At 45.4% G+C, this 24,419-nt stretch overlaps 1 protein-coding gene across 2 annotated transcripts in view; it reads left to right on the top strand.

Moving 5' to 3' along the window:
- The first annotated feature begins 1,782 nt into the window (after positions 1-1,782).
- Positions 1,783-24,419, top strand: part of TBX20 (T-box transcription factor 20) — a 43,830-nt gene continuing 21,193 nt past the window's right edge. Inside the window, exons 1-4 of one of the 2 annotated variants that reach the window (XM_080975933.1) lie at positions 1,783-2,202; positions 10,310-10,550; positions 14,991-15,155; positions 21,725-21,833. In XM_080975933.1, the coding sequence (XP_080832059.1) occupies positions 2,076-2,202; positions 10,310-10,550; positions 14,991-15,155; positions 21,725-21,833 (642 nt within the window). In that variant the 5' untranslated portion in view covers positions 1,783-2,075. Of the gene's footprint in view, positions 2,203-7,145; positions 7,339-10,309; positions 10,551-14,990; positions 15,156-21,724; positions 21,834-24,419 lie in introns of those variants that run through there. The other variant, XM_080975934.1, reaches the window with a different exon arrangement.

The raw sequence follows: 24,419 nt of genomic DNA, 5'->3' as shown, positions 1-24,419 counted from the left end.
GCTTCTGAAACAAGGTGGTTAAAGGACAGGCGTGTCCATTTTTACGCAGATTTGTCGCCGCGTACGCAAAGAGAGTTCCTTAGAGTTAGGGCAGAGTAAATTCATTCTTCTGGGCTGCAGTCAGTCCCCGCTACGCCTCTGAACAAAAGGGGCGAGGGAAAATTGTGCAGCGGTTGTGGAGCCGCGAAATCCCGAAGCCCCTTTGAGAACAAGCGCTCTTGCATAGGATCGGGCGGAAGACAGGACAAAGTCGCTGAAGGGCGAGAAAGAGAAAAGGATAATAATTCCTTTTGAGAAACACCTTTATAGGGAAGTGCTTGATGGAGAGCCGGTGGGAGTAAGACCTTGCTCTCCCTAAGCTGGTGAGCCGGTGTCTTGGCTGCAGTTCAGTCTGCGGGCGGGCGGAGGCGCCTCCAAAAGGGGAAGAGATTCCTGCACATCCAAAACTGGACCTCAGGGAGAAGGAGCTCTCGGGGCCTTGTTGTTTCAAGGGGGCATGGAGCGCATGGGGGGCCATTAGGTCATGGGAACTCCTCAGCCTGGAGTGGTGCAATCCGGACACAGATCGGCCACTTCGTGGGGAACGAGGCCTGCTGGGGACCGAGCGGGTTGAAGTAGCCAGGAGTCCCGTAGGCAGCGCGGGCTGTCAAAGCGGCAATCAGTACAGTGTTACCTCGGGTTACAGACGCTTCAGGTTACAGACGCTTCAGGTTACAGACTCCGCTAATCCAGAAATAGTACCTCGGGTTAAGAACTTTGCTTCAGGATGAGAACAGAAATCGTGCGACGGTAGCGCAGCGGGAGGCCCCATTAGCTAAAGGTTAATAACAGTTTCAGGTTAAGAACGGACCTCCTGAACGAATTAAGTTCTTTACCCGAGGTACCACTGTACTACTTGACAGGAAGGAGAGGGAGACGTTGGGGTGGAGGGAGCAAAGAAGTCTGGGAACCAGAGATCTGGCCTTGCGGTTCTCGTCGTCTGAAACCTTTCCAGTTTTCAGTGCAGGCAGAAGAGTCTTAGGAATGGTTAAATGCCTCCTTATGGACGCAGGGCAAAAGAACCTTTGTTGTGGATATATACAGGGGGTGTTTTGAGCAGGAACTCGGGGGGGACTGAGTTCCCTTACCTTAAAACATATATATATATATATTTGTCCGGGGTCGGGGTCTGGAATGGATATACACCCAATGCCTGAGCCAAAAATCCACCTATATCTGTAATCAAGTTTTGGCCATCTCTAATCCAGATCATTGTCTGCTTGAGTTTAATAATAACAATAATAAACCTTTATTGTCACTACACCACCTGTGTGCAATAATATCACATATTACACTTAGCCACTGCTGGGGGGTGGCATTGTGACTGGGCCCACAATAAACAAACAAACTTCGTGGCGAGGAAACCCTGAACGCTCGTGGAACCAGCGAGCTGCCCGGAGATGCAGAAATCAAAACGCGTGGGCTGAAACACAGAATAGGGGTGGTCCGATGCCCTCCGTGGAGGGTCCCCCCCTCCCTCTTGAAACCCCGAAAAAGGACCAGGGGGAGACCTCTCCAAACTCTGGTTTCCTCCCCAGAACTAAACTGTTGGCTTGAAAGAAAAGGCGAGTTTGGAGAGCCCGGCGCTTGCCCTCCCGCGCGCTCTGCCTTCCTCTCCGGTGGGATCAGCGAGGCCTGACGTGGGCAGGCTCTGATTGGCTGGCAGCCGATAGGATCTCAGCGGCCAGCGAATTAAGGCGGAGGAGGAAGGAAGGCGCATCTCATTGCGAGCCCTCCGGCCCTGGCAGACGCCTCTTCCATCCGCACCGAAGCGCGCGCTCTCCTTCTCCCTCGCCTCCATCCAGGGAGCAGGGAAAACGATGGTCGCCGCGTAAACTGCGCCCGCGCGCTTCCCTGACCTTCCAGACTCGTCCTGGGGAGTCTGGCAAAAAGTTCTGGCCTCCGGATCCCCCAGCCCGTGGGCTCCTTCCTCCTCACTGCTTCTCCCTTGGAGCCGTCTGGGTAGCAGGAGGGAACGGCCTGGCTCTGCGCGACCATCTGACACTTTTGGGGGTGCCGTCCTCTGCTCCGAGACCATGGAGTACACTGCCTCCCCCAAGCCGCAGCTCTCCTCCCGGGCGAACGCCTTCTCCATCGCCGCGCTCATGTCCAGCGGGAGCTCCAAGGAGAAAGAGAGCGCCGAGAGCACCATCAAGCCTCTGGGTGAGTCTCCGGAGAAGGAGGGACGCGCCGTCGGGGAGTCCTCTTCTCCGAACCCACCTGCTCAGCCTAGAGGGGCTTTCGCCTGGGATGCTGGAGTGATCGCTTGGGGGAATGGAGGGAGGGGGTGATCTTGTCATAGGATCATAGAAGGGACCCCCAGGGTCATCCAGGCGGAGCCCCTGCAATGCAGGAAAACAGATAGGTTCCTGCTTAGTTTTGCAAATGTGTTAGCAGTTTTAATGCGGCGCCGAGCTCATTGGGCCTTACTCCCTAGTAACTGTGGGGGGGGCGGGGGGGATACGTTTAGAAAGGACAGCTTTCCAAAACAATAATTATTCGTGGGGTGGGAGAATGCCTTTCCTAAATTGGACTGGAGCGTTCAACTTCCCCTTGACTGGGATGTTTTCAAGGATGCTTTCCAAACGTCCAGTGGAAAGTTTTAAAAGGCAACGGAAGCAAACGCTTTTCTAACTAGCCTGGTATAACAATTAAAATGTCCCGGTGTTACGACGGGGAGTTCCGTCGTTCTTTAAAGGCTGCGATTATCCGACGCATCGTTTTCCTTTTAAGAAGAAGCTGGTTTTAGAGGGATCAGATAAAGAATCTGGCCCCAGTGCCGTATCTCCGGTCAGAAATAAAAACCAGATACGATTTTGCTAAGTTGACTTTTCTTGGACTGCTCTTCCTCTCTCCGGGCAAAAGAGGCCACCGATCCGGAAAACAAACTTTTCATCCGAGAACATTGGGGCGCAGCTGTAGTTGTAAAATCAGCCCAAGGACCGGCTGATTGTGGGAACCACTTTTCCCCAGTTTGTTCGTACACTTTTTAAACTAGGGAGATAGAGTTGAAGGAGAGGGAGATTCAGCTAAAGTAATTACTAGCAATCAAGATTTTAAAAAAAGCCCGAAATTCTGTGAACATTTGCTGCACAGGAGACAACTGCAATCCTGTGCACATTTAGCTGGGAGCAAGTCCCAGGATCGCTGGGCAAGCACGTTTAGCTTGGTAGGATTTGCTTCAGGATGAATATGGGGCCTCCTTTGGAATTAGTTTGTATTCAAAATAAACTTGTCCTCTGGAATCACTGGGATTCGTAATAGCCAAGGCTGTGATTCTGAATCTGGAAGCCATTAAAAAAAAGTAAACCCGACCAATTTCAGATAAATATATTTAGGATGAGGTGATCATAAGCTAAGGAGTCTGAAAGAAATGGGATTTGCTTTCAAATACAAAGACTCCGTTCACATCCCTTTGAAGCCGAAGGCAAAACTTTGCCGGTTTTTTTGCAATCCGCAGCAGGGAGCCCATATTTTTGACTGTGATCCTTAAAGCCTCTGAAGTCAATCTGCGCTATCCTGCATGGATGGACGTCCCATCCTAAAACATCCCCCCGTTGAGTAAATAAAGATTTGCTTTCTGATAAACACGCCAGGACTACAGTTTCATACTCTCTAGTAAAACTTTCCACTTTTTGACTTGAAAATAAGCCATTTTGATTCGTAAGAGAACTTGCTTCTAATTCCAGAAGTTTAGTGCGTCAACCCAAATACCAAACCCAATTTACCCTGGCTTTTGACACTCGATGTGTATGCTTTTTAGGACCCACCTAAGTTATTTCAAACTGTTTTTAAATATTGTGTTTTAATGTTGGAACCCGCCTTTTGGGTAAACGGCAGGTAATTAATAATGATAATGATAAATAGTGGAGAATGTGAACAGTTTTGTGCGTTTTGTTTTAAATAAGTTTTGTCGACTTGTATAGAACCTCAATTACAGAATTTCCTAAGAAAAGAGTAAATATGTCTCTGCTCCAAGGACGTTACAAGGAAAATAACAAAGAATTATTGCACTTTCTTTATTTTAAGATACTATTGTGCTGATTTTGACCTTTATAGCACTTTGAGCTTTAGGTACATTATGTATTTAGATCCTTTTCTCTTACAGAAGCTTTAACAAAAAATACTTCTCATAAAATCATTGCTCAGCTCTTAGTGTGGGTTTCCTTTATGGCTGTTTAAGAAACATTACCCAGAAACCCTTAACTATAATTTTTTTCACACCTCTTCCCTCTGTCAGCTAGCCCACCCTTTAACCATTAATAGAAATAACGCGCCTTTAGAAAACTACCTTTTTCTCTTGGTGAAGAATGAAAGGAAGAGCGAGAGTTCTCTCTCTTTTTATATAATTTTAATTAAATTTCATTTTTAAAAATTGACAAAACATCCATCTTACATATAATACATAAAAACCTCTTGGCCATCTTGGCCTGAGACTTCTCTCCTCAGCTAATGGTTTTCCTAATTATACTCTGATATTGCATTTCGTTATTAGGAAGAGCGAGAGTTCTCATTGGCGTTGTTAAAAAAGGGTAATTTAAACAGACAAAACAAAAATCCGAAGGCTTTTAAGATGCATTCAATATAAGCAATGCGTATGCTTAAGAAACTTTCGTAGAAAATAGAAACCGGTCCCTCATCCCAAACATCGTACATTAAAGATAATTTTATACTTTATCTTTCTGAGCTTCGGTCACAGCGAATTTGTTTCCGGTTATTTACAGCCTCTTTTTTTTCCCCTGTTCCGAGTATGGACTGGCTCGTGGTTGCATTGACTTGCCTTTGCGCCTGCTTTTAAGAAAATATTACTTCCCGCCTCCCACTGCAGTTTTTAAATAAATATGAGCAGAAAGATCCTGGACAGGTTGAAAGAGGTTCGGTACGACCATATCCTTGAGATCTGCTAAACCGACTAAGATGATCACCAGGAGATCGGACCGGGCGGGATCTCGATTTGTTTTGATTCGGTTTCCTTGTTTGGTTTCTTGCTGAGGAAGAAACCGGAGGCCGAGGGCCCTGGGTTTTCTTTGGAGCGCGTTCCCAATCGACTCGCTGTAGACATGCTTCGCCTTCTAGCTCCCCTCTTCCTTCTTCCATTGGAAGTGTAGGCCCAACTTGCCGTCCCTTCTGTTCAGCCCATTTCCCAGACTCAACCGCGGAGTCTTGCGCGCCCAGGGGCTGATTAGAGCCAGAGTCACAGATACTGTTGGCTTTGCTCGGTGGCGGATTCCGTTGCCGTGAACTGGGGGTTACACTTCGATCTAATTCGGTCCATTTAATCCCAATGGGACAGCTATCTGGGAAATCCATTCTTATGCGTTGGATTCACTGTTGAACGTGTGAGACGCAACCTGGCTGTGTTCGCGCCATACACTTAAAGCACACACACACACACACACCATTAATCCTGGAAACCATAGTTTGCTGGGAACTGTAGTTCTGGGTGGTGGTAAGCTACAGTTCCCAGGATTCTTGGCAGCGTGTGCTTTAAAATGCGCTTGAAGGGTTACACCAGGAATGAGAGCGAAGGCTTAGAACTTCCCTCGAGTGTCTTTGGCATATATTATCTGAATTAAAAAATCGCTGGATCTCCGTGGGAGAGAGTTATGGGGTATTTTGTGCCACTAGTTTACTCAACTAAAAACTGGCTTTCTAGAGGAAGTCCGGTTGACATAATCGTGCTTAAGAGCGTGACAAAACCATTGAACAACGAAAACCTGACAGAGGTTCCTGCTAAAATCCCAACAAAGCGAGTGCTTTCTTCTTTTCATAGTACTTTTATTTATATATTTATCATAAATATGTGTAACCCGCCTTCCATCGATACAGATACCAGGGCGGGGTACGGAAAGCATCCATTGCGTTTAAGTCCCTTGCTGGGAGGTGAGATATTTTAAATGAAGAGTTTGAGATTTCCGGAGGGTGCGATCCTGTGTGGATGCGTTTATACACCCTGGATTGAGGGAGACACAGTGATTTCCGTGCAGACTGTTAGAAGTCCCAAGGAAAGCCACAACCCACCTGAGCGTTTCTCCCTAAATAAACCCCATTTCAAAGGAGCGAGACTGCGTAAAAGCAGAGTTCATTCCTTTCAATGGTGCGTGAAACTACCGGTCAGTTTGCGCCCTGCGGGGAACCTTGGAAGAGTGTTAGGAACAGAGACGTTTTGTCCACCCCCAAGTCTGGATGCATATGTCATCCTTAGTTATGTCTCTTTCCAAACCGTAATTATTTTAATACCCCACTCAGCTCCGAAGTTTACACTGGATCAGTGAATTGGGCAACCCAGAAACGAAGTTATTTGGATTTGAGAGCACCCTGACTTTGAATAAAGCCCGAGGTTTTACATCTGTCCGATCCCTCTGAAGCTGAAATATTTATCCTGAATAAAGGGGTCGAGAATAAGGCTTCTTCTCTCCACCCCCCTTGACTTTATTCCAAGGTTACAACACCGCTTTGCCCGCTGCCATAATATCACAGAATGATCAATCCAATCCTCAATCCCACACCACTGTCAGGATCAGGCTTCGAACCTGCCTTATGGGACATGGACTGTACAGGACGATTAGATCTGCTTCATTATTGGAAGTATTGAATTGAATGGGGTTTTCGCTTGGGATCGCAGTGCACATCTTACGTGCTCCAAACCTGCGCATATTTCCTTGGGAAGGAAATCTCAGCCGTTTTTAACATCCCAGGGTGTCGCAACCTTTCAACTGGGCTAGTCTGGTTGGAAACGTGTATCTGACCAATTGGGGTGTGTGTTTTCTGGCATTTAGTGGGTGAAATGCTTGGGATCAGTCTCCGGCTGGTGCGGCCCCGAATCTTGGCACAGGATGCGTCCTGTGAGTTGGTTGGGAATGGGCCGCCGGCGTCGCTGGTCCGATCCTGCCCATCTGGGACCAGTTCTATTTTGGGTTTCCCTTCCATAGCGCGCCGCTCGCTTCCGACGCCAGCTGGATAAAGTCTCCCTCCACCGCCAACCACCACGAAGGCCCTCAAGTGGTTTCTTTATTTAAGGGCGGCGATAATCGCGGCATTTAGACAGGCTCCCTGCCTTCAAAGTAACTGGGTCCTTATCAGTTGGCTTCCAACAGCGCCGAGGCGCGCGACCCAGCAGGGGAAGCTCTCCTGCGCAAGTCTCCTGAGCACATTCGAGAAAATTTTCCCGGTGGATGCTTGCTCCTGGACTGGATTTAACAACCAGCTGCTAAGAGGGAGCCCGGGGCTTTACAATGCAATCAAATTTAAGCCTACTCAGAAGTAAGCCCCTCCGAGTTCAGTGGGGTTTACTCCCAGGTAAGTGGACGTAGGGTTACATCCTGAGAGTTTTAGAATTAAGAGTCCTGTATCTGGTTTTAGCTAAAGCACAATCAAGCCTCTCTCGCCTCCATCCCGACTGCGCACAAACCACTAGATCCCGATTTTCTGGATACAGCTGGGGGCGTTGGGGGGGATCTCTGACTTACTTTCTCCAGCTGGATCCGTTTCCTTCGCATTTCGTCTCCAGTTTATGGCACTTGAGCTCTAGACTTGTGCGGAAGGTGAGGCGTGCCCACATCTGATAGCGCCCCACGGAGAGTTACAACGCCAGGAGGTCAAGCGATGACTTTATTTCCCGCTCGGTCCCCTCGCCTGATGAAAATGGGGGTTTCTTTGGAATCCTCCTGGGCAATCTCTCTCCAGGCCGAGCGACTGGAGAAAGAAATCCCATCAGAAGAACTTGTGATCAATCTGGAAGATTGATCAGGACGATCAGAAGCCGCAGGGTGTTTGGAGGCGGTTTTCCCTCTAGATTTGGGAAGGTTCCCAAATCTGTGGTCCTTCTTCCTACCTATATCTTAATATTTATATGCTGCTTCTCCATCAAGTTCTAGCCCCCCCCCCCAATCGCTTTTATCCTCACTACAACCCTGTGAGGTAAGTTAAACTGAGAGGTAAGTACCGGCCCAACGCCACCCTACCTGGTCCCAGCATGACACTCCAAGTATAGGTGTCAGCTCCCTGGGGCTCTGGGTGCCTGAGCACCCACAAAATTCCCCATGAAGGCGCTGGGCGGGCACCCACAATGCCCATGCCAGCACCATGCATGCTGCCTGACACCCACGGGCCTGGGCGCCCACGGTCACAGGGCTAATTTGGCACTCCTGACTCCAAGAATTCATTTCCCTAGTAACTGACAACCATTTAATTTCAGTTACCCTTCGCAGGTAGAAGCAAGTCACAATAGAGAGATGCTCTGCTACCTATTCTATGTAGTTCTTTTGTTGATCACAAGTTGGGGCAGGATCCAGTCGAGAAGCGCGAACCTAAACATGTTTATTCACAGAAGGCTCAGCGAGAGCTACTCCAAGGAGAAAGTCCAGCCCCTCGAGAAATCCCCTTTGAACACAGTGGGAGGGAGGGAGGCCTCTGAACTACACGTTTAGTCGGAGGTAAATCCTATTAAGTTCAATGGGGCTTATTCTCAGGTAGGTGTGCCTGGGATTTCAGGCTCAAGGTACGATCCTAGGCTTGGTCTCACAGAATGCAAGGACGCTTACTCCCAAGGAGATGCTAAAGGATTAGCAGCCTGCGCCTTCTATTGAAATCCAAGGAAAGAAGTAACAGTGCTTTGAATTTTGGGAAGGTTAGCTGGGCCCGATGGTGTTTCACCAGATGCAGCTCCTGTACCTATTTTCCTGGGAGGAAGCCCAACTGATCTCCTTCCAAGTAGACTTGCATAGGAATGCGCTGTCGGTTGGGGAAGGGGGGCGGGAAAGCAGTTTAAACTCATCCTGAATAAATAGAAAAACGCCTACGGAGTTCAAAGGTACTTCCTTTCTTCCAAGTAAGCAGGGTCGATAAAAAAATAAATAAATTGCACCCCCTAAAAAGATCCGCGTCTTTGATTGCAAACCATCTCCCTTTCGCTTGGTGTCATCTACACAAAAGTCTTTTGAGCTGAAACCTTTCCGGTCGGGTTGTACGGTAAATAATGTTTTCAAGGACGCAGCTTTGGGCCACACTTCGAGGTTCTAGGCCTCAGTGAGGAGGCAAACCTCTAAATCTTTAGGTGGAAAGTGAAAGCTCACGTGACAATGCTCCAAGATAAATAAATAAACATACACTGCGAAAACGGAATGTTGGTTGTCGCGCTAGTTTTCTACTTGCAGGTTGTTTTTCAATGAAGAGCATTCATTCATTCATGTGAACCCGAGCACAAGCCTGCTTGGTGGGGAAAAGGAAAACGGGGGGAAATTGCTTTCTCCCAATTTTCCGTTCCCTCCCCACTCCTTGTTTCCGAAAAAAAAAGGGGGGGGGAGTGAGAACGGGACGTAAAATTTGATTCCCATTCCTTGTCTACTCTCCAATTGTTCAGAAACTAATAGGTGGGAGGAACGGACAAACTGGGGGGGGGGGGGGGGGGAGGAGGACGGGACAACTCAGCTCCCGCGCGCAATCTTTCTCGTTTTCTCCCAGGCCTTCACATCTAAAGTGAAGCGGATGAAACACCGGTTTCTTGCCGCAGAAAGCAAGTGGCCAGCGTTCTTGTACCTGCTTGCAAAACACTGTCTGTGGCGCGCTTCGAGAGTGGGCAAAGCCGTCTCGGAGCGGCGTCTGCACTCGTCTGCGAGGCAACCGACAAGTTCTCTCTTCCCCGTTCTCTCTTCTGAAATATTGAGGACAAGACGCGATGGAAATCAGGAGGCGGCGGCAGTGGAGAAAGCAACGCTTTCGCTGCGCTTTGATTACTTTTAACTGCCAATTGCGGCGACTGTGTGTAGCCGGCTCCCTGCCCAAAAGCGCCCGAACGCCTCTGCTGTTGCTGTGCGTAAAACGCAGGGCGGTAGGGAGTTTAAAAACCGTATCCTCTGCCGCTTGAGAAATTCAGGGGGCTTAATGTCGCGGGATCCTGGCAGCAGTTTTCAAGGCCCCGCTTTCCCAAAGGGGCCGTAAGTTCATATGAGTGAGGGAAGAGACAGGCAGAGGGAAAAGAGACCCCAGATAGTCTTGGATCGGCTATAGCCACGACGATCTCTCCAATTTCGTGCGCGCCGTTTTCCTTTGCGGGAGTTCAGGACCTTTCTGCGGGCGCACCAGTTCCCCTCCTGGTTATTATTGGCTTTCTGCCGGAATCCTTCCTAGTGTTTGTCAGGTTCACCTCTCTGCTCCTCCTGGCAGCAGGCTGACTTGCTTTCCCATTTTTGCTCTGCTGTGGTGACTCGATTATTCACCAGGAGCAGCGGTCTCACTCCGTCGCCGCCCTTTCTCTCTGTCCCATTTGCAGAGCAATTCGTGGAGAAGTCGTCTTGCTCCCAAACGCTCGGCGACTTGCCCGCTTTGGAAACGCCGCCGGGGGATTTCAGCAGCGCCAGCCCCTCTTCCCTGTGCACCGAGCCCCTCATTCCCACCACCCCCATCATTCCCAGCGAGGAGATGGCCAAGATCTCCTGCAGCCTGGAGACCAAGGACCTCTGGGACAAATTCCACGACCTGGGCACCGAGATGATCATCACCAAATCGGGAAGGTAAGGCTATACCTTCAAAGTCATCGGTTATATTTTGGTACCACAATCCACAATTGGACAGTGCCTTCGTTAGGACTAACCAAAAACGTCACAAAATCGTGACAAGCTTTGGTTGGTGGTCCTAAGCAAGGCATCAGCTGCGTGTGAGATTTGCGGGAGATGTTGCTTCAGCACAAGTGCTTTTGCTTATTTGTTGTGCAGAATTACAATGGAGCAACTGAAAGGAAAGAGGGGTGAGAATAGAAGTGCCCAGGGCGAAAAAGTTGACTCAAAAGTCTGGGAAAGGGGTAGTTTATCACCAGCCAGCGTGCAGAGCTGTGGATTTATCCAGCCCACGCTTCAGGCATCTGGATTGTGCTAGAAAAGCTTCCTTTACGCAGAAAAAGGTGCTGATCTGCTCCTCTCCGCTTCCACGCCTCATTGCTAAAAATACTGAGTTTGAGGTGTTGTCAGATGACATGAAGGTTCTTGTCCTCTTTTTTCCTTTTTGATCTGTGATGGCTGTTTAACACATGCATGTCATGGGTTGAATGTTGGTGTCTCCAAGTGATGTGCCTGCCTTGTGTATCAGCCACTGTAACATTAGACCACTTGAAGTATTTGCTTGTAGTCTGCACCTAAAGGTTATTAATATCAGAGTAATAGTTAGAATGAGAATGTTATGCTTCCTTTCATTTTGACGTGAGGGAAGAGCTGTAGAATACTAACTATACAAACTGCTGCAGTGCAAAAACCAGCTTTGGGATATTGTCTGGACCTGTTTGTTTCATTTTGTTTTAGGCTGCAATCCTGCACCCACTTACTTGGGAGTAAATCCTATTGAACGCAATGGTACTTACTTCTAAGTAGGATTACATTGTAGTGCATGAGCAGTACTTGAGAAGCTTAGGATGGAGTAAAAAAATGTGTGCCCTGAGTTGAAATCTGTAAAATAACCAGTAATTCCCCCCCCCCAAACAAACCTACATTAATATAATTTATGTATTAATGCTATTTTCAGAAGGGTCACCAAATCAGTCTGTTGTAGCAGAAACAAAAACAGAAAAGGCTTGCAGCACCTTAAAGATGACCTCAGTTTACTGTGACGTGAGCTTTTGGGGACTAAAGTCCACTTTGTGCAGTATATTAGCCTCTACAGCTAATAAGCAGAGCACCCCATCCATAATAGGCATAAAATGGATATGTATTCAAGGAACTTTGTAACACTGGAATCTGCCTGTTATGAAATCAGACCATTGGCCCATCCATCTCAGTACTGCCTACACGGACTGACAGCTGCTCTCTAGGTTTCAGGCAGGGGTTCCACCCAGTCCCACATGGAGATGTTAGGATATTGAATCTTGGACCTTGTGCACTCAAAGGAGATGCTCACCCTCATTTCTTCCTTGTTTTCATTTCTGCTAATAATTTGCACATTCCACACACCCCATATAAAAATAATTAAATTACAAAATTTCCTTAAGCCAAAACCCATGGCTTAAAAAGGGGAAATTGTAGGTTCGTAGTAGTTGTTGTTTGTTTTAAAAGCTTTTCTTAGTTACCCCATTCTTAGGGTCCTTTGCAGAAGTCCCACCCAGATCTAAAAGCTCTAGGGTTAATCAGACTTGGGAAAGCCTGTCTGAGGATTTAGGATTCTGGTTTCATTCTTCTCATAAACACTCAAAAGTGAACTCCCTCCCTCTTCCTGGGCCTTTCCAGATTACAGTACAGTTTCCTTAAGGCTATTTTACACAAAGGAAATCTGGATTTACCACAGGCCTATACAAAACTCAGCCAGGTTCTGCAACCAAGCTCATCTTCTTTGGCAAAGGTACCTGCATGATACAAGTGTTGACGTATGCATATTTATCACACTATATACTTAAAATATAACTTGTTCTCTCAATGAAAGCAGTATATATGAAGGCAGTGGTGGGAACTTTGCACCTTCCCATTGACAAAATATTGTTCCTTAAGTGCTGGGAAAGTGCCATTGTCACAACAGGAACTTTGAAAAGAGCTGTCACGATCCCATGCAACTCTTGAGCAACAACTCTGAGTTTACCACACTATTTCATCTTTTTAGACCTATAATGTTTTGAGTGTTTACCCAGAAGGAAGCTCCAGTAAGCTCAGGGGGGTTTCCTCCCCAAAACTTGCAGCTAAGGGCTACAAATGGTGCTTGTGAAATCACTAGTGAGTGACACAACCCCTCCTTCCACACTGCATCATTTTGTGATATTTTACAGGTTCCTATTTGTTTAGTTCATTGGACTGCTTCTTTATTGTCCCATTTAACACAGGAGTGCTTAAACAATTCAGAAATAGTGATCGACACCTGCAAGGCTGCTTTTTTTACAATACCAAAATTTCATGCCATTTCATGTGGAAAGGAGGGATATAAATTGGAAACACATAGCTAAAATTCCCCTTGATTTTTTTAAAAAAGTTAGCTCTTAGGAAATGCCATGCACATTTTATTTTTTAAAAAACTGATCACCTTTCATCCTGACCGGTTCCTGGGCAGATGATAGATACAATGCTATTACATTTATCAACATCATAATATTCTTCATAACAATATACAGAGGTACCTCGGGTTACAGACGCTTCAGGTTACAGACGCTTCAGGTTACAGACTCCGCTAACCCCAGAAATAGTACCTTGGGTTAAGAACTTTGCTTCAGGGTGATAACAGAAATCGTGCGGCGGCAGCGGGAGGCCCCATTAGCTAAAGTGGTGTTTCAGGTTAAGAACAGTTTCAGGTTAAGAACGGACCTCCGGAACGAATTAAGCTCTTAACCCAAGGTACCACTGTATTTGAGAGCAAACACAGGTGGTCCTCATCTCTATGGTGGCTTTTTAAAAAGGAGGACCCAAATATGCCTACTCTAGCCTTAATGCTTTTGAAGTGGAAATAAGATAGTGTGCCAATATCTGTAGCACTAAGGGAGAAAACCATTTTTTACTTTGGATATGATGCAGAATGGAAGTATGACCGGCTTTTAATTCGGCAATGCATCTAAAAACCTGGAGGCATATGTTTTTCTCCACTCTCTAGGTTAGGATGTGCAGTGAGATGCCTCAACTCACAAGCTTATTGCTTCCTTGCTCTATTTCCCCCATTGAGCTCCACACGACCAGAGGATTCCATTCCATTGTGTTCCTACAGATCTACAATTGCAGTTTTCCCACCTCCTTCCACTTGCAACCTCAGGCTTGCTCACCCTGCGCTGGAAGGGACACGACAAGTCTACTTACACGACTCTTTCTTTATTTTTTATTTTTTTAAGTGGTATTTATTGAGAAATTTTTTTAAAATTACACAGAAAAAGAAACAAGACCAAAAAAAAGAAAAAGAAAAAGTAAAACCATCATTCTCCAATTCTCCACTTTCAATACCTTCTTTCCTTGACCTCCTCCTCCTCACTTTTCCTGTATCCTGATTTATAATAGTCACAGCAAATCCTTTCCATAATTCATAATATTCTTTCCTTACATTACCTTAGTCTATTTTCATCTTATCTTATATATAAAAAAAGTTTAAAACTTAAATCTTAATTTTTACCAACTTCTCCTAACCATAACATTCTTACCTAATTCTTTAAACATTTTTATAAGAGCCAAATAATTTCATTTCAACATTTTCCTAACATTCATCAGTTTTGTAAAACAGTCCTAATGATAGAAATAGGAACTTAAGCAATCCAATCTTCATCCAGCGTCCCTTCCTCCTGGTCCCGGGTTTTGTCAGTCCTTTTTGTCCTATTAATCTAGCACATTAACCTGGCAATCTTATATCCGAGGCCCTCAAGTCTCTTCCATGTCCCTTCCACAGCTCTTCTTCATATTTTCCTTTTATTCGTGGGAACTCCAGCTTGGTAATGTTTTTGACCCTTTTCAACAAAACAGTCCCTTTTCCATAGTCCAGGCTAGACTCGATGTAGTATTTAAAAACATGTTCCAGATTCCCTTCAAAGTTGAGAGCCCCCACTGCTCCAGACATCTGACGGCCCCTTTCCAGACTCGAAAAGTCCAAATCTCCCTGTATGGGGGGGGGGGTCTATCCAACCCCCCATTTCCAAACCAATTTTTTTCTTTCCAAGTCTGGTCTTTTCCAAGTTCATTTGTCCAATCCAAAAATTTATATTCCTGCTGGGCCACAGCTCCCTCCGTCTCTTTCTTTAACTGCCTGGGAGCCGCATGTGGCTGTGAAGCTGCAGTTTAAAATGCGTTTTAAATGTTTAAAACGCGGAGCAGCTTCAGTCAATGTATATTTGTAGGGAGATATGGATTGTTTTAAATATCCCCAAACAAAGATATACAGAAAATGCTTGGAATTTCCCTGTCTCTCTGGTAGGCTAGGCTTATAATGTCTGTTTCTGATCAGTTTCAAAGGGGCTGTTTTCTCTGGTCCCTTATTTATATATTCACCATCTTGTTTGCTTCTGTCTGTTTCAGAAGAATGTTCCCGACCATTAGGGTTTCCTTTTCGGGCGTGGACCCGGAAGCCAAGTTCATTGTGCTGATGGATATCGTTCCAGTGGACAATAAGCGGTATCGATATGCCTACCACAGGTCCTCCTGGCTGGTTGCTGGCAAAGCAGACCCTCCTCTGCCTGCAAGGTCAGTTCATGTGCAAGTCATATCCATTACACACACCCCACAAATCTCTGCTGTGAATCCTCAGTGTTGCTTTGTCTTTGGGCAAGACCAAGAACTGACAACTGCTGAAACCAATGGTCAGGAAAACAAAATCCTTGATAGGAGTCAAAAGTTCTGTGCATTCCAAAGGTGGGCAATCTGAAGTCTTATGGCTGCATTTGGCCCTTTGGTCTAATGTTATGTGGCCCTTGGTTCAATTTTATGCAGGTGGCAAGGAGGAAGAAAACTGGAAGGAAAGGGGGTGAGAGAATAGGAGGTGGTTCCATCTACTTTTGGCCCTAGCCATGCCCCCTTTTGACTCCTGTTCCACACACCACTGTTTTGCAGCCCTTGACAGATTACTTCCAAGAAAATTTCCCCAAGGGTTGTCTATCCCCGCTGTATTGTTGAGCTTTTTTATAGGAAACCCCCCCCCTCAATTTTGAGCAGTCTATGGCAGTGTGCATGATCCAGCTAAATGCAAGCAGATTTTAAAAGGAGAGTTGCACACCGTCCCCCACAAATCCTAGGTGCGATCTAATCAAAGTACAAACAGGTTCCATTAATGTTGGCTTAATCATGCCCAGAGATCTTAAGGATTTGCTGCCCTCCCCTCCCCAAAAAACCTTGCAAAAGTTTTAGTGCCAAACAGTTTAAATGGCCCTTTAAATATATACATTATTTTCTTCTTGCTACAATACTTTCCACTCTTTAACTTCAAAGAAATCCAGGCATGTTTGGCCAAGTGCAAGTCAAAAATATTAGATTACAGCTTGATTCATGCAATTACATTGTTTTTTCAACTGAAGACTAAACCATGGGTCATGTTTATGCACTGCAGTCAATTAATTGTCAACTTGCTCTGCAAGTCAAGGGGACACGATCCCCTTTTCAATTTAAAGGCTCAGTTTTTTCAGCTTCTGTAGCCACAGAAATTCTGAATAATAAATGGTGTGTGTGTGTGAGTGAGAGAGAGAGAGAGAGAGAATATCTAGGAATGACTGAGCTCCCCTTGGCTCAGTCTGCAATCCGACTCAGCAAGCCAAGCCATTCCCCGCTCCGGAAAGCTGCTAGTTTCCCCAAGCACAACTCTAAATTCAGACCCCTTCATGTTCCCCATGATGTTTCAAAATGCACATTGAGATCCAAATCTCTTTCCCCAACTCCTGCAATATTCCAAATCCCATGAACCACTCCTTCCCTTCTCCCAAACTTCCTGCTGTCAGAGCTGTGCTGACACGGGTGCTATCTCACTTGGAGGCCTCCATGGAAGGTAAGGAAGGTAAAGGGACCCCTGACCATTAGGTCCAGTCGTGGCCGACTCTGGGGTTGCAGTGCTCATCTCGCTTTATTGGCCGAGGGAGCCGGCGTACAGCTTCCGGGTCATGTGGCCAGCATGACTAAGCTGCTTCTGGCGAACCAGAGCAGCGCCCGGAAATGCCATTTACCTCCCCGCCGGAGCAGTCCCTATTTATCTACTTGCACTTTGACATGCTTTTGAACTGCTAGGTTGGCAGGAGCAGGGACCGAGCAACGGGAGCTCACCCCGTCGTGGGGATTCGAACCGCCGACCTTCTGATTGGCAAGCCCTAGGCTCTGTGGTTTAACCTACAGCGCCACCCGCGTCCCATGGAAAGCCTTCCTCTATTTCCATGGCACCTGAGATGCTTCAGTGTAGTTCGCCAAGGCAACTGAGTCCTTAAACTTTGGACAGTAGGTGACTGGGAGAACGTTGTTTCTTTGATGCCCGTCAGTGAAGCATTCAAGGCCCCAGAGGTTTCACACTGAAGCTCCGAATGAAACCTCTTCTTTACCACAACTGCTCCAGAATGGTGTCTGGTACTTCCTAGAATGGTTTGTCTAGGGCAGGGTCAGGCGATGTGGTGACCCTGCCCCCAAGATGTTGTTGGACTATGACTCCAGTCCTCCATGACCACTGGTGGTGTTGGCTGGGGTGGTGGGTAGTAGGATCCAGCAGTGTTGGCTACCTCCTGGAGCGATGTCATCCTGTACAAGATGCAGCAGAGAGTGAAATGAGGCAATCTGGCTGAAAAACAACCTCACCATTCCACCAAATTATGAGATATGATGGATGGTTACCTTGGACAGGGGCTTCTCAGTGGTGGCCCTCAGAATTTGGAATGGCTTCCTGATAGAGAATTTGGCTGGCAGGCAGTAAAGACTACTTTATCCACATCAAAGCTTTTTCCTATGGGGTAAAAATATATCAAAACAATTTCTCTAACTGTCCAGATGTGGATAAACTTTGTTCAGAAATAGGACCTTCACTATGCAGTCTATACATGTCTACTCAGAAGTAAGTCCCACTAAGTTCATCTGGTATAGGACTGTGGTCTCGGCCTGTCTCCTTCAACTGATGCTTCTGTCTATTGGATTATGAGGATTTTTTTGGCAGATTAAGCTGAAATTCTCAATGGCTCAAACTTTAAGAATGTTGGCAATCTAATATTAATTAAGTTCCAGGGGTTTTAAATTCATTTTTTCAGTGATCACTATTTGTAGACTGAAGCCACATCTGTGTGTGTATATGTTTAAGTGTTGAAGATAGAAATATATCTGTTGTGTGCTTCGCGAGATTGAGTCAAATGAAGTTAACTTGTTGATGTCGAAACGATCTGTCCATAAGTTTACTTACATAGGTGATTCTCAAGAGAAAGGGGGGGGGGTGCAGGGGAAGGAATCCCTGCTGTAGGTAAGCCTTGATGACATCCATACCCTCAGGCTCCCCCCCCCCATCATTTTTGTAGAGAAATAACTTTCAGCACCACAACTGCTGAGACCGATATTAACAAGGATTAGCCAATATCATTTGAAAGCATTTCCATTCATAAACCTTCACTGCGGATGACCATTAAATCCTCCTTTTCCTGCTGTCAGCGTGCAAAGTAGCTCTCCCTCCCTTGCGCTGTGAATGGAAGGAGCAAAATTCTTTTGGAAAAATCTATTGTGAAACTTTCTGCGGGTCCCCAGTCCCAGAATACGACTAGCTTAAATGGCTTTATGAACCAGACCAAACCTTTGAAAGACATACCTGTCTTATGAGTTCTAGCTTGTAGCTAAATATTCTGCTTGTCTTTTCTTCCTTTGGGGTTTTCTGTTTTGTTTCTTTAACATTGGTACAGAGTGTTGATTAGTTTCCTTGACAATGCAAGCCACCTTGTGCTTTTAACTCCTTGCTGACTAAGCCAAGATCCACCACAGGGCAAAAAAATAACTTGTTGCTCAGTGGTAGGTAAAAGTACAATCGGTTTCTTGTTTATGTGCTGATAGTGGGCGGTGTTCAACGGAGTTTTACTCAGAGAACACCTATTACAAATAATGGACCAGACTAAAGTCCTGTCTGCACCATACATTTAAACAAACAGGGCCTTCCACAAAGAATCTTGGGGACCACAGTTTGTTAAGGGTGCTGAGAATTGTTAGGGGACCCCTGTTCCACTCTCAGAGCTACAATTGCCAGGGTGGTTTAACAACCAAATCCTGTTTCTAGGAAACTCTGAAAACTGTATAGCGCAGGTGGGACTTTATGCGGCCTAGGACCCACGAACTTACGGGACCGCCTCTCCTGGTATGCCCTGCAGAGGACCTTAAGGTCCACAAATGACAACATTTTGGAGCTCCCAAGTTGCAAGGTGGTTAGATTGGTCTCAACTAGGGGCAGGGCTTTTTCAGTACTGGCCCCGACTTGGTGGAACGCTCTGTCACAAGAGACCAGGGCCCTGCGGGACTTGACATCTATCCGCAGGGCCTGCAAAACAGAGCTGTTCCGCCTGGCCTTTGGTTTGGACTCAGTCTGACCCTTATGTTTCCATCCCCTTACGGTTTTGATCTATGGGCTACATTTAAAATGAGGCTGCATTTTAAATTGCATTTTAACCTGTATTTTAAATTGGTTTATTATTATTATTATTATTATTATTATTATTATTATGTTTTTACTGTAATTTTAATGGTGTTAGCCACCCTGAGCCTGGCTCTGACCGGGGTATAAATACAATTTTATTATTATTATTATTATTATTATTATTATTATTATTATTATTGTCACATTCATTAAATTCAGTGGCACTACTCTGAGTAAAACTATCCAGTGATTTGTCTGTTTTATATATTTTTTTTCCTCTAAACAGTCCCTTTCCTTCATTTTTATCCTGCTCAAAATCCTGTTATGTAGATTAGGCTGAAGGAGAGGACGAGAGAGAGAGAGAGAGAGAGAGAGAGAGAGAGAGAGAGAGAGTCACCTGGAATGCTTGATGGCTGAGTTTCCTTTTCTTAGTCCAGTCACTATACCATGTTGGTACTCATGAGCCATTCATTGTTCTTTCAGGCCTTGATCAGAACAGCTGCAGGGGAAGAGGCAAACAATCTTCCTTTTTTGGGCAGGGGGAGAGACAATGCAGTGGATTTGCTTAATAATAATCTAAAATGGAAGCATTAAGCATCAGCTAATGAAATAAAATTATGTCTGAGATTGCAAAAGGAATGAAAGGCCCCGGAAATAATAAAGCTTTAAAAGAGAAACAGGCATTCATGATTCAGGCCAGCAAATGAATAACTTAATGAGCCTGTTTCAGACATCGCTTATCTCAATCCTATTAACCTGGGACGGTTCCATTGATTTCGGTGGAATTTACTTGCAAGGAAGTGGGCTTGGGGTTGCTGTTAGTTAGGCAGCTGGACCTGAGACAGATTGACTGGGAAGTAAGTCCTACTGGGTTCAGCAGGGCTTACTCCCAGATTAGCATTGATGGGATTGCTGTGTTTGTCGCAGAAGTGGATTCGAGAATGTCATACGTGGCAGGTCTTCAGGCGAGCTGTGTGTACCATTTTGCCGCCTGAGGCAAAACAGGAATTGCCACCTTTCCCTGCCCTGCTGCTGCTTCTCTGCTCAGTCTGCCGCTTCTGCAATTTTGGGCGCCATTTCAGCCAATACCGGAGGCAGCGGGCCACCCACAGGGCTTCCGCCACCTTAGTTTACCTAATGGCAGAGCCGGCTCTGCATCCAGAAGAGTCCTAATGAAAAGGTGGGGAGATGTGGGTTGGGAAGTGTTATGCACTAAAGTTCTCACCCTGGGCCAGCAGGGGGATATTGTAGATAGTTTTCACTCAGGTCCACATATGCAAATAAGGGATTGAAAGTGACGTTCAGTGATTGGATAGTTTCAGAAAGTTGTTACAGTTACGTTGTGCTGGAGCTCTATATAAGCAGGTTGGCCGAATCCTTCAGTTCAGTTCTGTTCCGGCCTGTGAATAAACAAGAGCTGTTTGAAGAATAGCTGTGTCGGCTGATATGTTCACCCACAACTTAACAGGAAGCCCTGTGTATCATGTTGGCAGGGGCAAAAGCGGGGGGCGGCGGCGATTTATTAGCTAACCAGCTCCAGCTGATCCAAAGCTGCTGCTACCCTACCCTCTAGCAGCCCATTTCAAGGCTTATTACCCAGCTGGAGGTAACTTGGGGTCTCCACTGTGGTAAACCCCACCCATTTTATCTGTTGGCAGAGGCTGGCAATGATGCCACGCTAGGTCTCCACTTCCCTGGCCATCGATATGGGAGGCACTAGAATGGGCTTTTTTTATTGTACAGCACTTTCTTCCCCACCCAAGACTGAAGTCTACCCCTGGAATCAGGACCGGATTTAGGTTTGATGAGGCCCTGAGCTACTGAAGGCAATGGGGCCCTTTATATGTCCAGCTGTCCTTTGTCAACAACAAATTGTCACTGTTTTTTGTGTTGAATATATGCTATTTGGTAATTTATGGACCTAATAGGTATCTAAAGCCGTTTGCGCATAACAAAATGTATTTTATCAAAGTAATTGTTAAACAATTGGAAATGTACATCCAGGTATTTTTTTCCTTTAATTTTTTGTTTGGACCCCCAAGAGAGCGGGGTCCTAAACTATAGCTTGTTTAGCTTATACATAAATTCAGCACTGACTGGAATATATTGTTAAGTAGGGTTGCCATATTTCAAAAAGTGAAAATCCGGACACAAAAGTTGTTGCAGTTTTTTTGGCAAAGTTGTTGAGCTATTTTTGTGTGCAAAATCTCAAAAAGAAAGTTTTTTGAGCTATTTTTAATGGAAATCACCCAAATCTACATCAACGTGGATTTTCCCGGACACTTCAGCGATTTTTGCCCAGACACTGCTTAAGAGAGCTGAATACCGGCCATATCCAGAGAATTCCAGATATTTTGAACATCCATAGATGACTTAATTTGCGTGCTTTCTTTCTGAGACTGATACATTACTAATTTCTTTTGCCACTGGGGCAGCTGCTGTTTCTTTTAACATCTATAGGAAATGGAGCCAGTGAACCCCTTTTCACTGGCATATCTTTGAGTCTGAGCCTTCTCCTATATTATTCCTTCAGAACAATCTTTCATACATTGCATTGCTTTTTCTTCAAGAGGAAGATCTTTAAATAAAATAATAATAATAATAATAATAAGTCTCTCTTACAAAAGCAAATGTCCTGAACACAGATTGGGTTGATTGACAGGCCCTGTGTCTCTTGGCTTTCCAGACTGTACGTGCACCCAGATTCTCCGTTCACGGGGGAACAATTGCTGAAGCAGATGGTGTCCTTTGAAAAAGTGAAGCTAACAAACAACGAGCTGGATCAGCACGGTCACGTGAGTAGCTGGTCCTGTGGGAAGGGAAACAATGTCCGCTCTCTCAGGCAATGACACCTGCCAGCACACCTGGTGGGAACGGGCGTTATGAGCAGAGCCCCGGTGGCTGCTGGGAAGGTGCTGCTGTTTTTAGGTGGCTGTGAAGGGGTGCGAAATGTAATGGGGGGAGCAAGGGATGCCTTGGGTCGGGGAGAAGGTTCTGTCATTTATACCTCATTTATCCTTCTCTTGCTTCTGTCCTCTTTGTTCAGCAGCCCAGCATCTTAACATCTTTGTAGTCACCAGCCCATGACCCCATTTAACAATTTCTCGCCTTAAACAGGCTTCTGTGGTGGTATGCTTGTCCCTGCCCCCTAATAATAATAATAATAATTTATTTTATTTTAGCCCTCCCCAGCCCAAGACGGTCTCAGAGCGGCTAACAACAGTAAAATGATACAACATTCTAAAATCATTTCATTATAAAAACAGTTTCTTGCGCATCTTTCCCCCCATATAATCATTATAATACGGACGTATTATTGGGCATGTTCTCTTTATCTGTCTTGTGCAAGCCTTAGTGATGTAAGTTTCAGTTTTGCACAAGATCTCCGTATTAAATATTAATGGAAATGCCTATCCCTCCCTGCCTATCCCTCCCTCCTGGATCACAAGCTACCATTTTGCCCACTGTGAAACATTTACTGGGATGGATGGCAAATGGTGGAACAGCGATGCACACCAGTCCCTAAAAAAAATGGAAATGTGCGGAAGCTAACACAGTAAGCTTGTACACACAGAAAATCAGGTCTGCTTGTAACAGACATCTTCCACTTGGAAGTATCCTGAGATGGGCTTGGAAGGCCCATTGGTGTGAAAAAATTCTCCTGATTTAAGTCCCATTGATTTCAGTGGGGAAGAAGCATAACTAATGGAGGCTGCAATGCTATGCATAATTTACTGTTGAATTCAGTGGGACCTACTTCTGAGTAGGCATGTCTGCACTCACACAACTCTCCTTGTTAGCTTTTAAGAAGAATTTATTTCTCCCACTGTCATAATGGAGAAATGATGGTGTGATTGTTTGTCCTTACTGGATGTCATGATTCATTAACCCTAAAGAAGGCATCAAAGTCCCTGGGTGGAAGTCTTGCAGCTGTATCTATGTGATGGTTGATATGAAAAGTGTGTTTCTAAGAAATAGAAATGAGAGCTTTAAAAAATTGCAATAGCAGTAGCTGAGCCAGCTTGTCAAGAATACAGTAATATGACAAAGATATATTGTCTTTCCTTGTCTCATAGAATCTAACCCAAGAGCCTAGGGCAACTAACTCTTAGTAGTGCGGTACATTATCTGGGACCAGACTGCTGCTTTTTTAGTGATATGAGCCTTGGTGTCCTCCAAGGAAGACAATTATTCACAGAGTGTTTGTGATTATACTTTCTCTACAGAGAGCTATTGGCTTTGATCAGGATCAGCAAAGGCCACTGCGTTCCTAAGGACTATAAAAAAACCATATAGTGATAGAAACTGGGGAAAGTTATTTTTCTGCACCAAATCCTTCTGCTTTTGCAATTGTTCATAAAGACAACATGAGCTGGTCTTACACAGTCAGCTGAGTGAGGCAGACGGCAGAAAAGGATCACATTTCTGTGCAAATTCTGTGCAAATTCTGTGCAAATAGTAATAAAACTAACAGCTAAATGATAGGATGGAAGATTCTGCTCCAGCTTTTGCTCTTAGGGAGTGGATGGTTCACCCCGGAATATTTTTTTGAATGCAGAGAAGCATTTGATACCCCTCACCTGCAGTCTGAAGTGGGGCAGTCCACATTGTCCCATCATTCTTCTGATTCATCATTTTTCCCTCTTAGAAATCTTTAAATTAGGAAAGAGATCTGTGAGGGAACAATTTATTGCACATTGCTAATTACAAGGTCCTAGCCGTGAGCTGTGGAACAGTTGATATATGTGTTGCAGAAAGGTGTTGCAGAAATCTTGGGCGGAAGTAAAAAAGTTGGTAGTTGTTGGGATTTGAATGGATGCTAGGAGAGAATATATTTATTAGATATTATCCTTCCTCCCTCAAGTTTGTGAGTTCAGCAGAGTGCATCCCTTTGCAGCTTAAAAAGAGAATCTTAGATGGGCTAGTTTTAGCCTTTTAGTTTAAGTAATCCAGAATGCTTTAAGACAGACCAGATTCTCCTGGTATTTCCCACCTTTCTCCCCCTTGAAACAATAATCACCCAAACAGTCTTATAATAGGTAAAAACAACACTTACTCACTCAGAATACTAGTTGAAGAATAACAAATACCGCAGCTTTGTTCAGGCAGACTTAAAATGGTAAATCAGTTACAAAGGCTTACTTAAGCCTTGCTTAAAATGGAGCATGTAGCTCAGACTTAGCAGATGCTTTCACATTGCTGGCATGGTGATGAGTGGTAAGAGAGTAGGAGAACACGCCAAAGCAGGCAGGAGAATATATAGCTATGCCCTCCCCCTGTCAGGGCACAGTGGGGTGTCTCTCACAGAGTCCTCTCTGGCAAGTTTACAGGAAAACTTTGTGAGCTTCAGCTCCTATCTAGCAAAAGACGAATTGTTGGTT

Source organism: Podarcis pityusensis (genome assembly GCF_964106645.2).
Source record: "Podarcis pityusensis genome assembly, chromosome: 12".
NCBI classification, from domain to species: domain Eukaryota; kingdom Metazoa; phylum Chordata; class Lepidosauria; order Squamata; family Lacertidae; genus Podarcis; species Podarcis pityusensis.
This window is presented reverse-complemented; position numbering and strand designations above follow the sequence as displayed.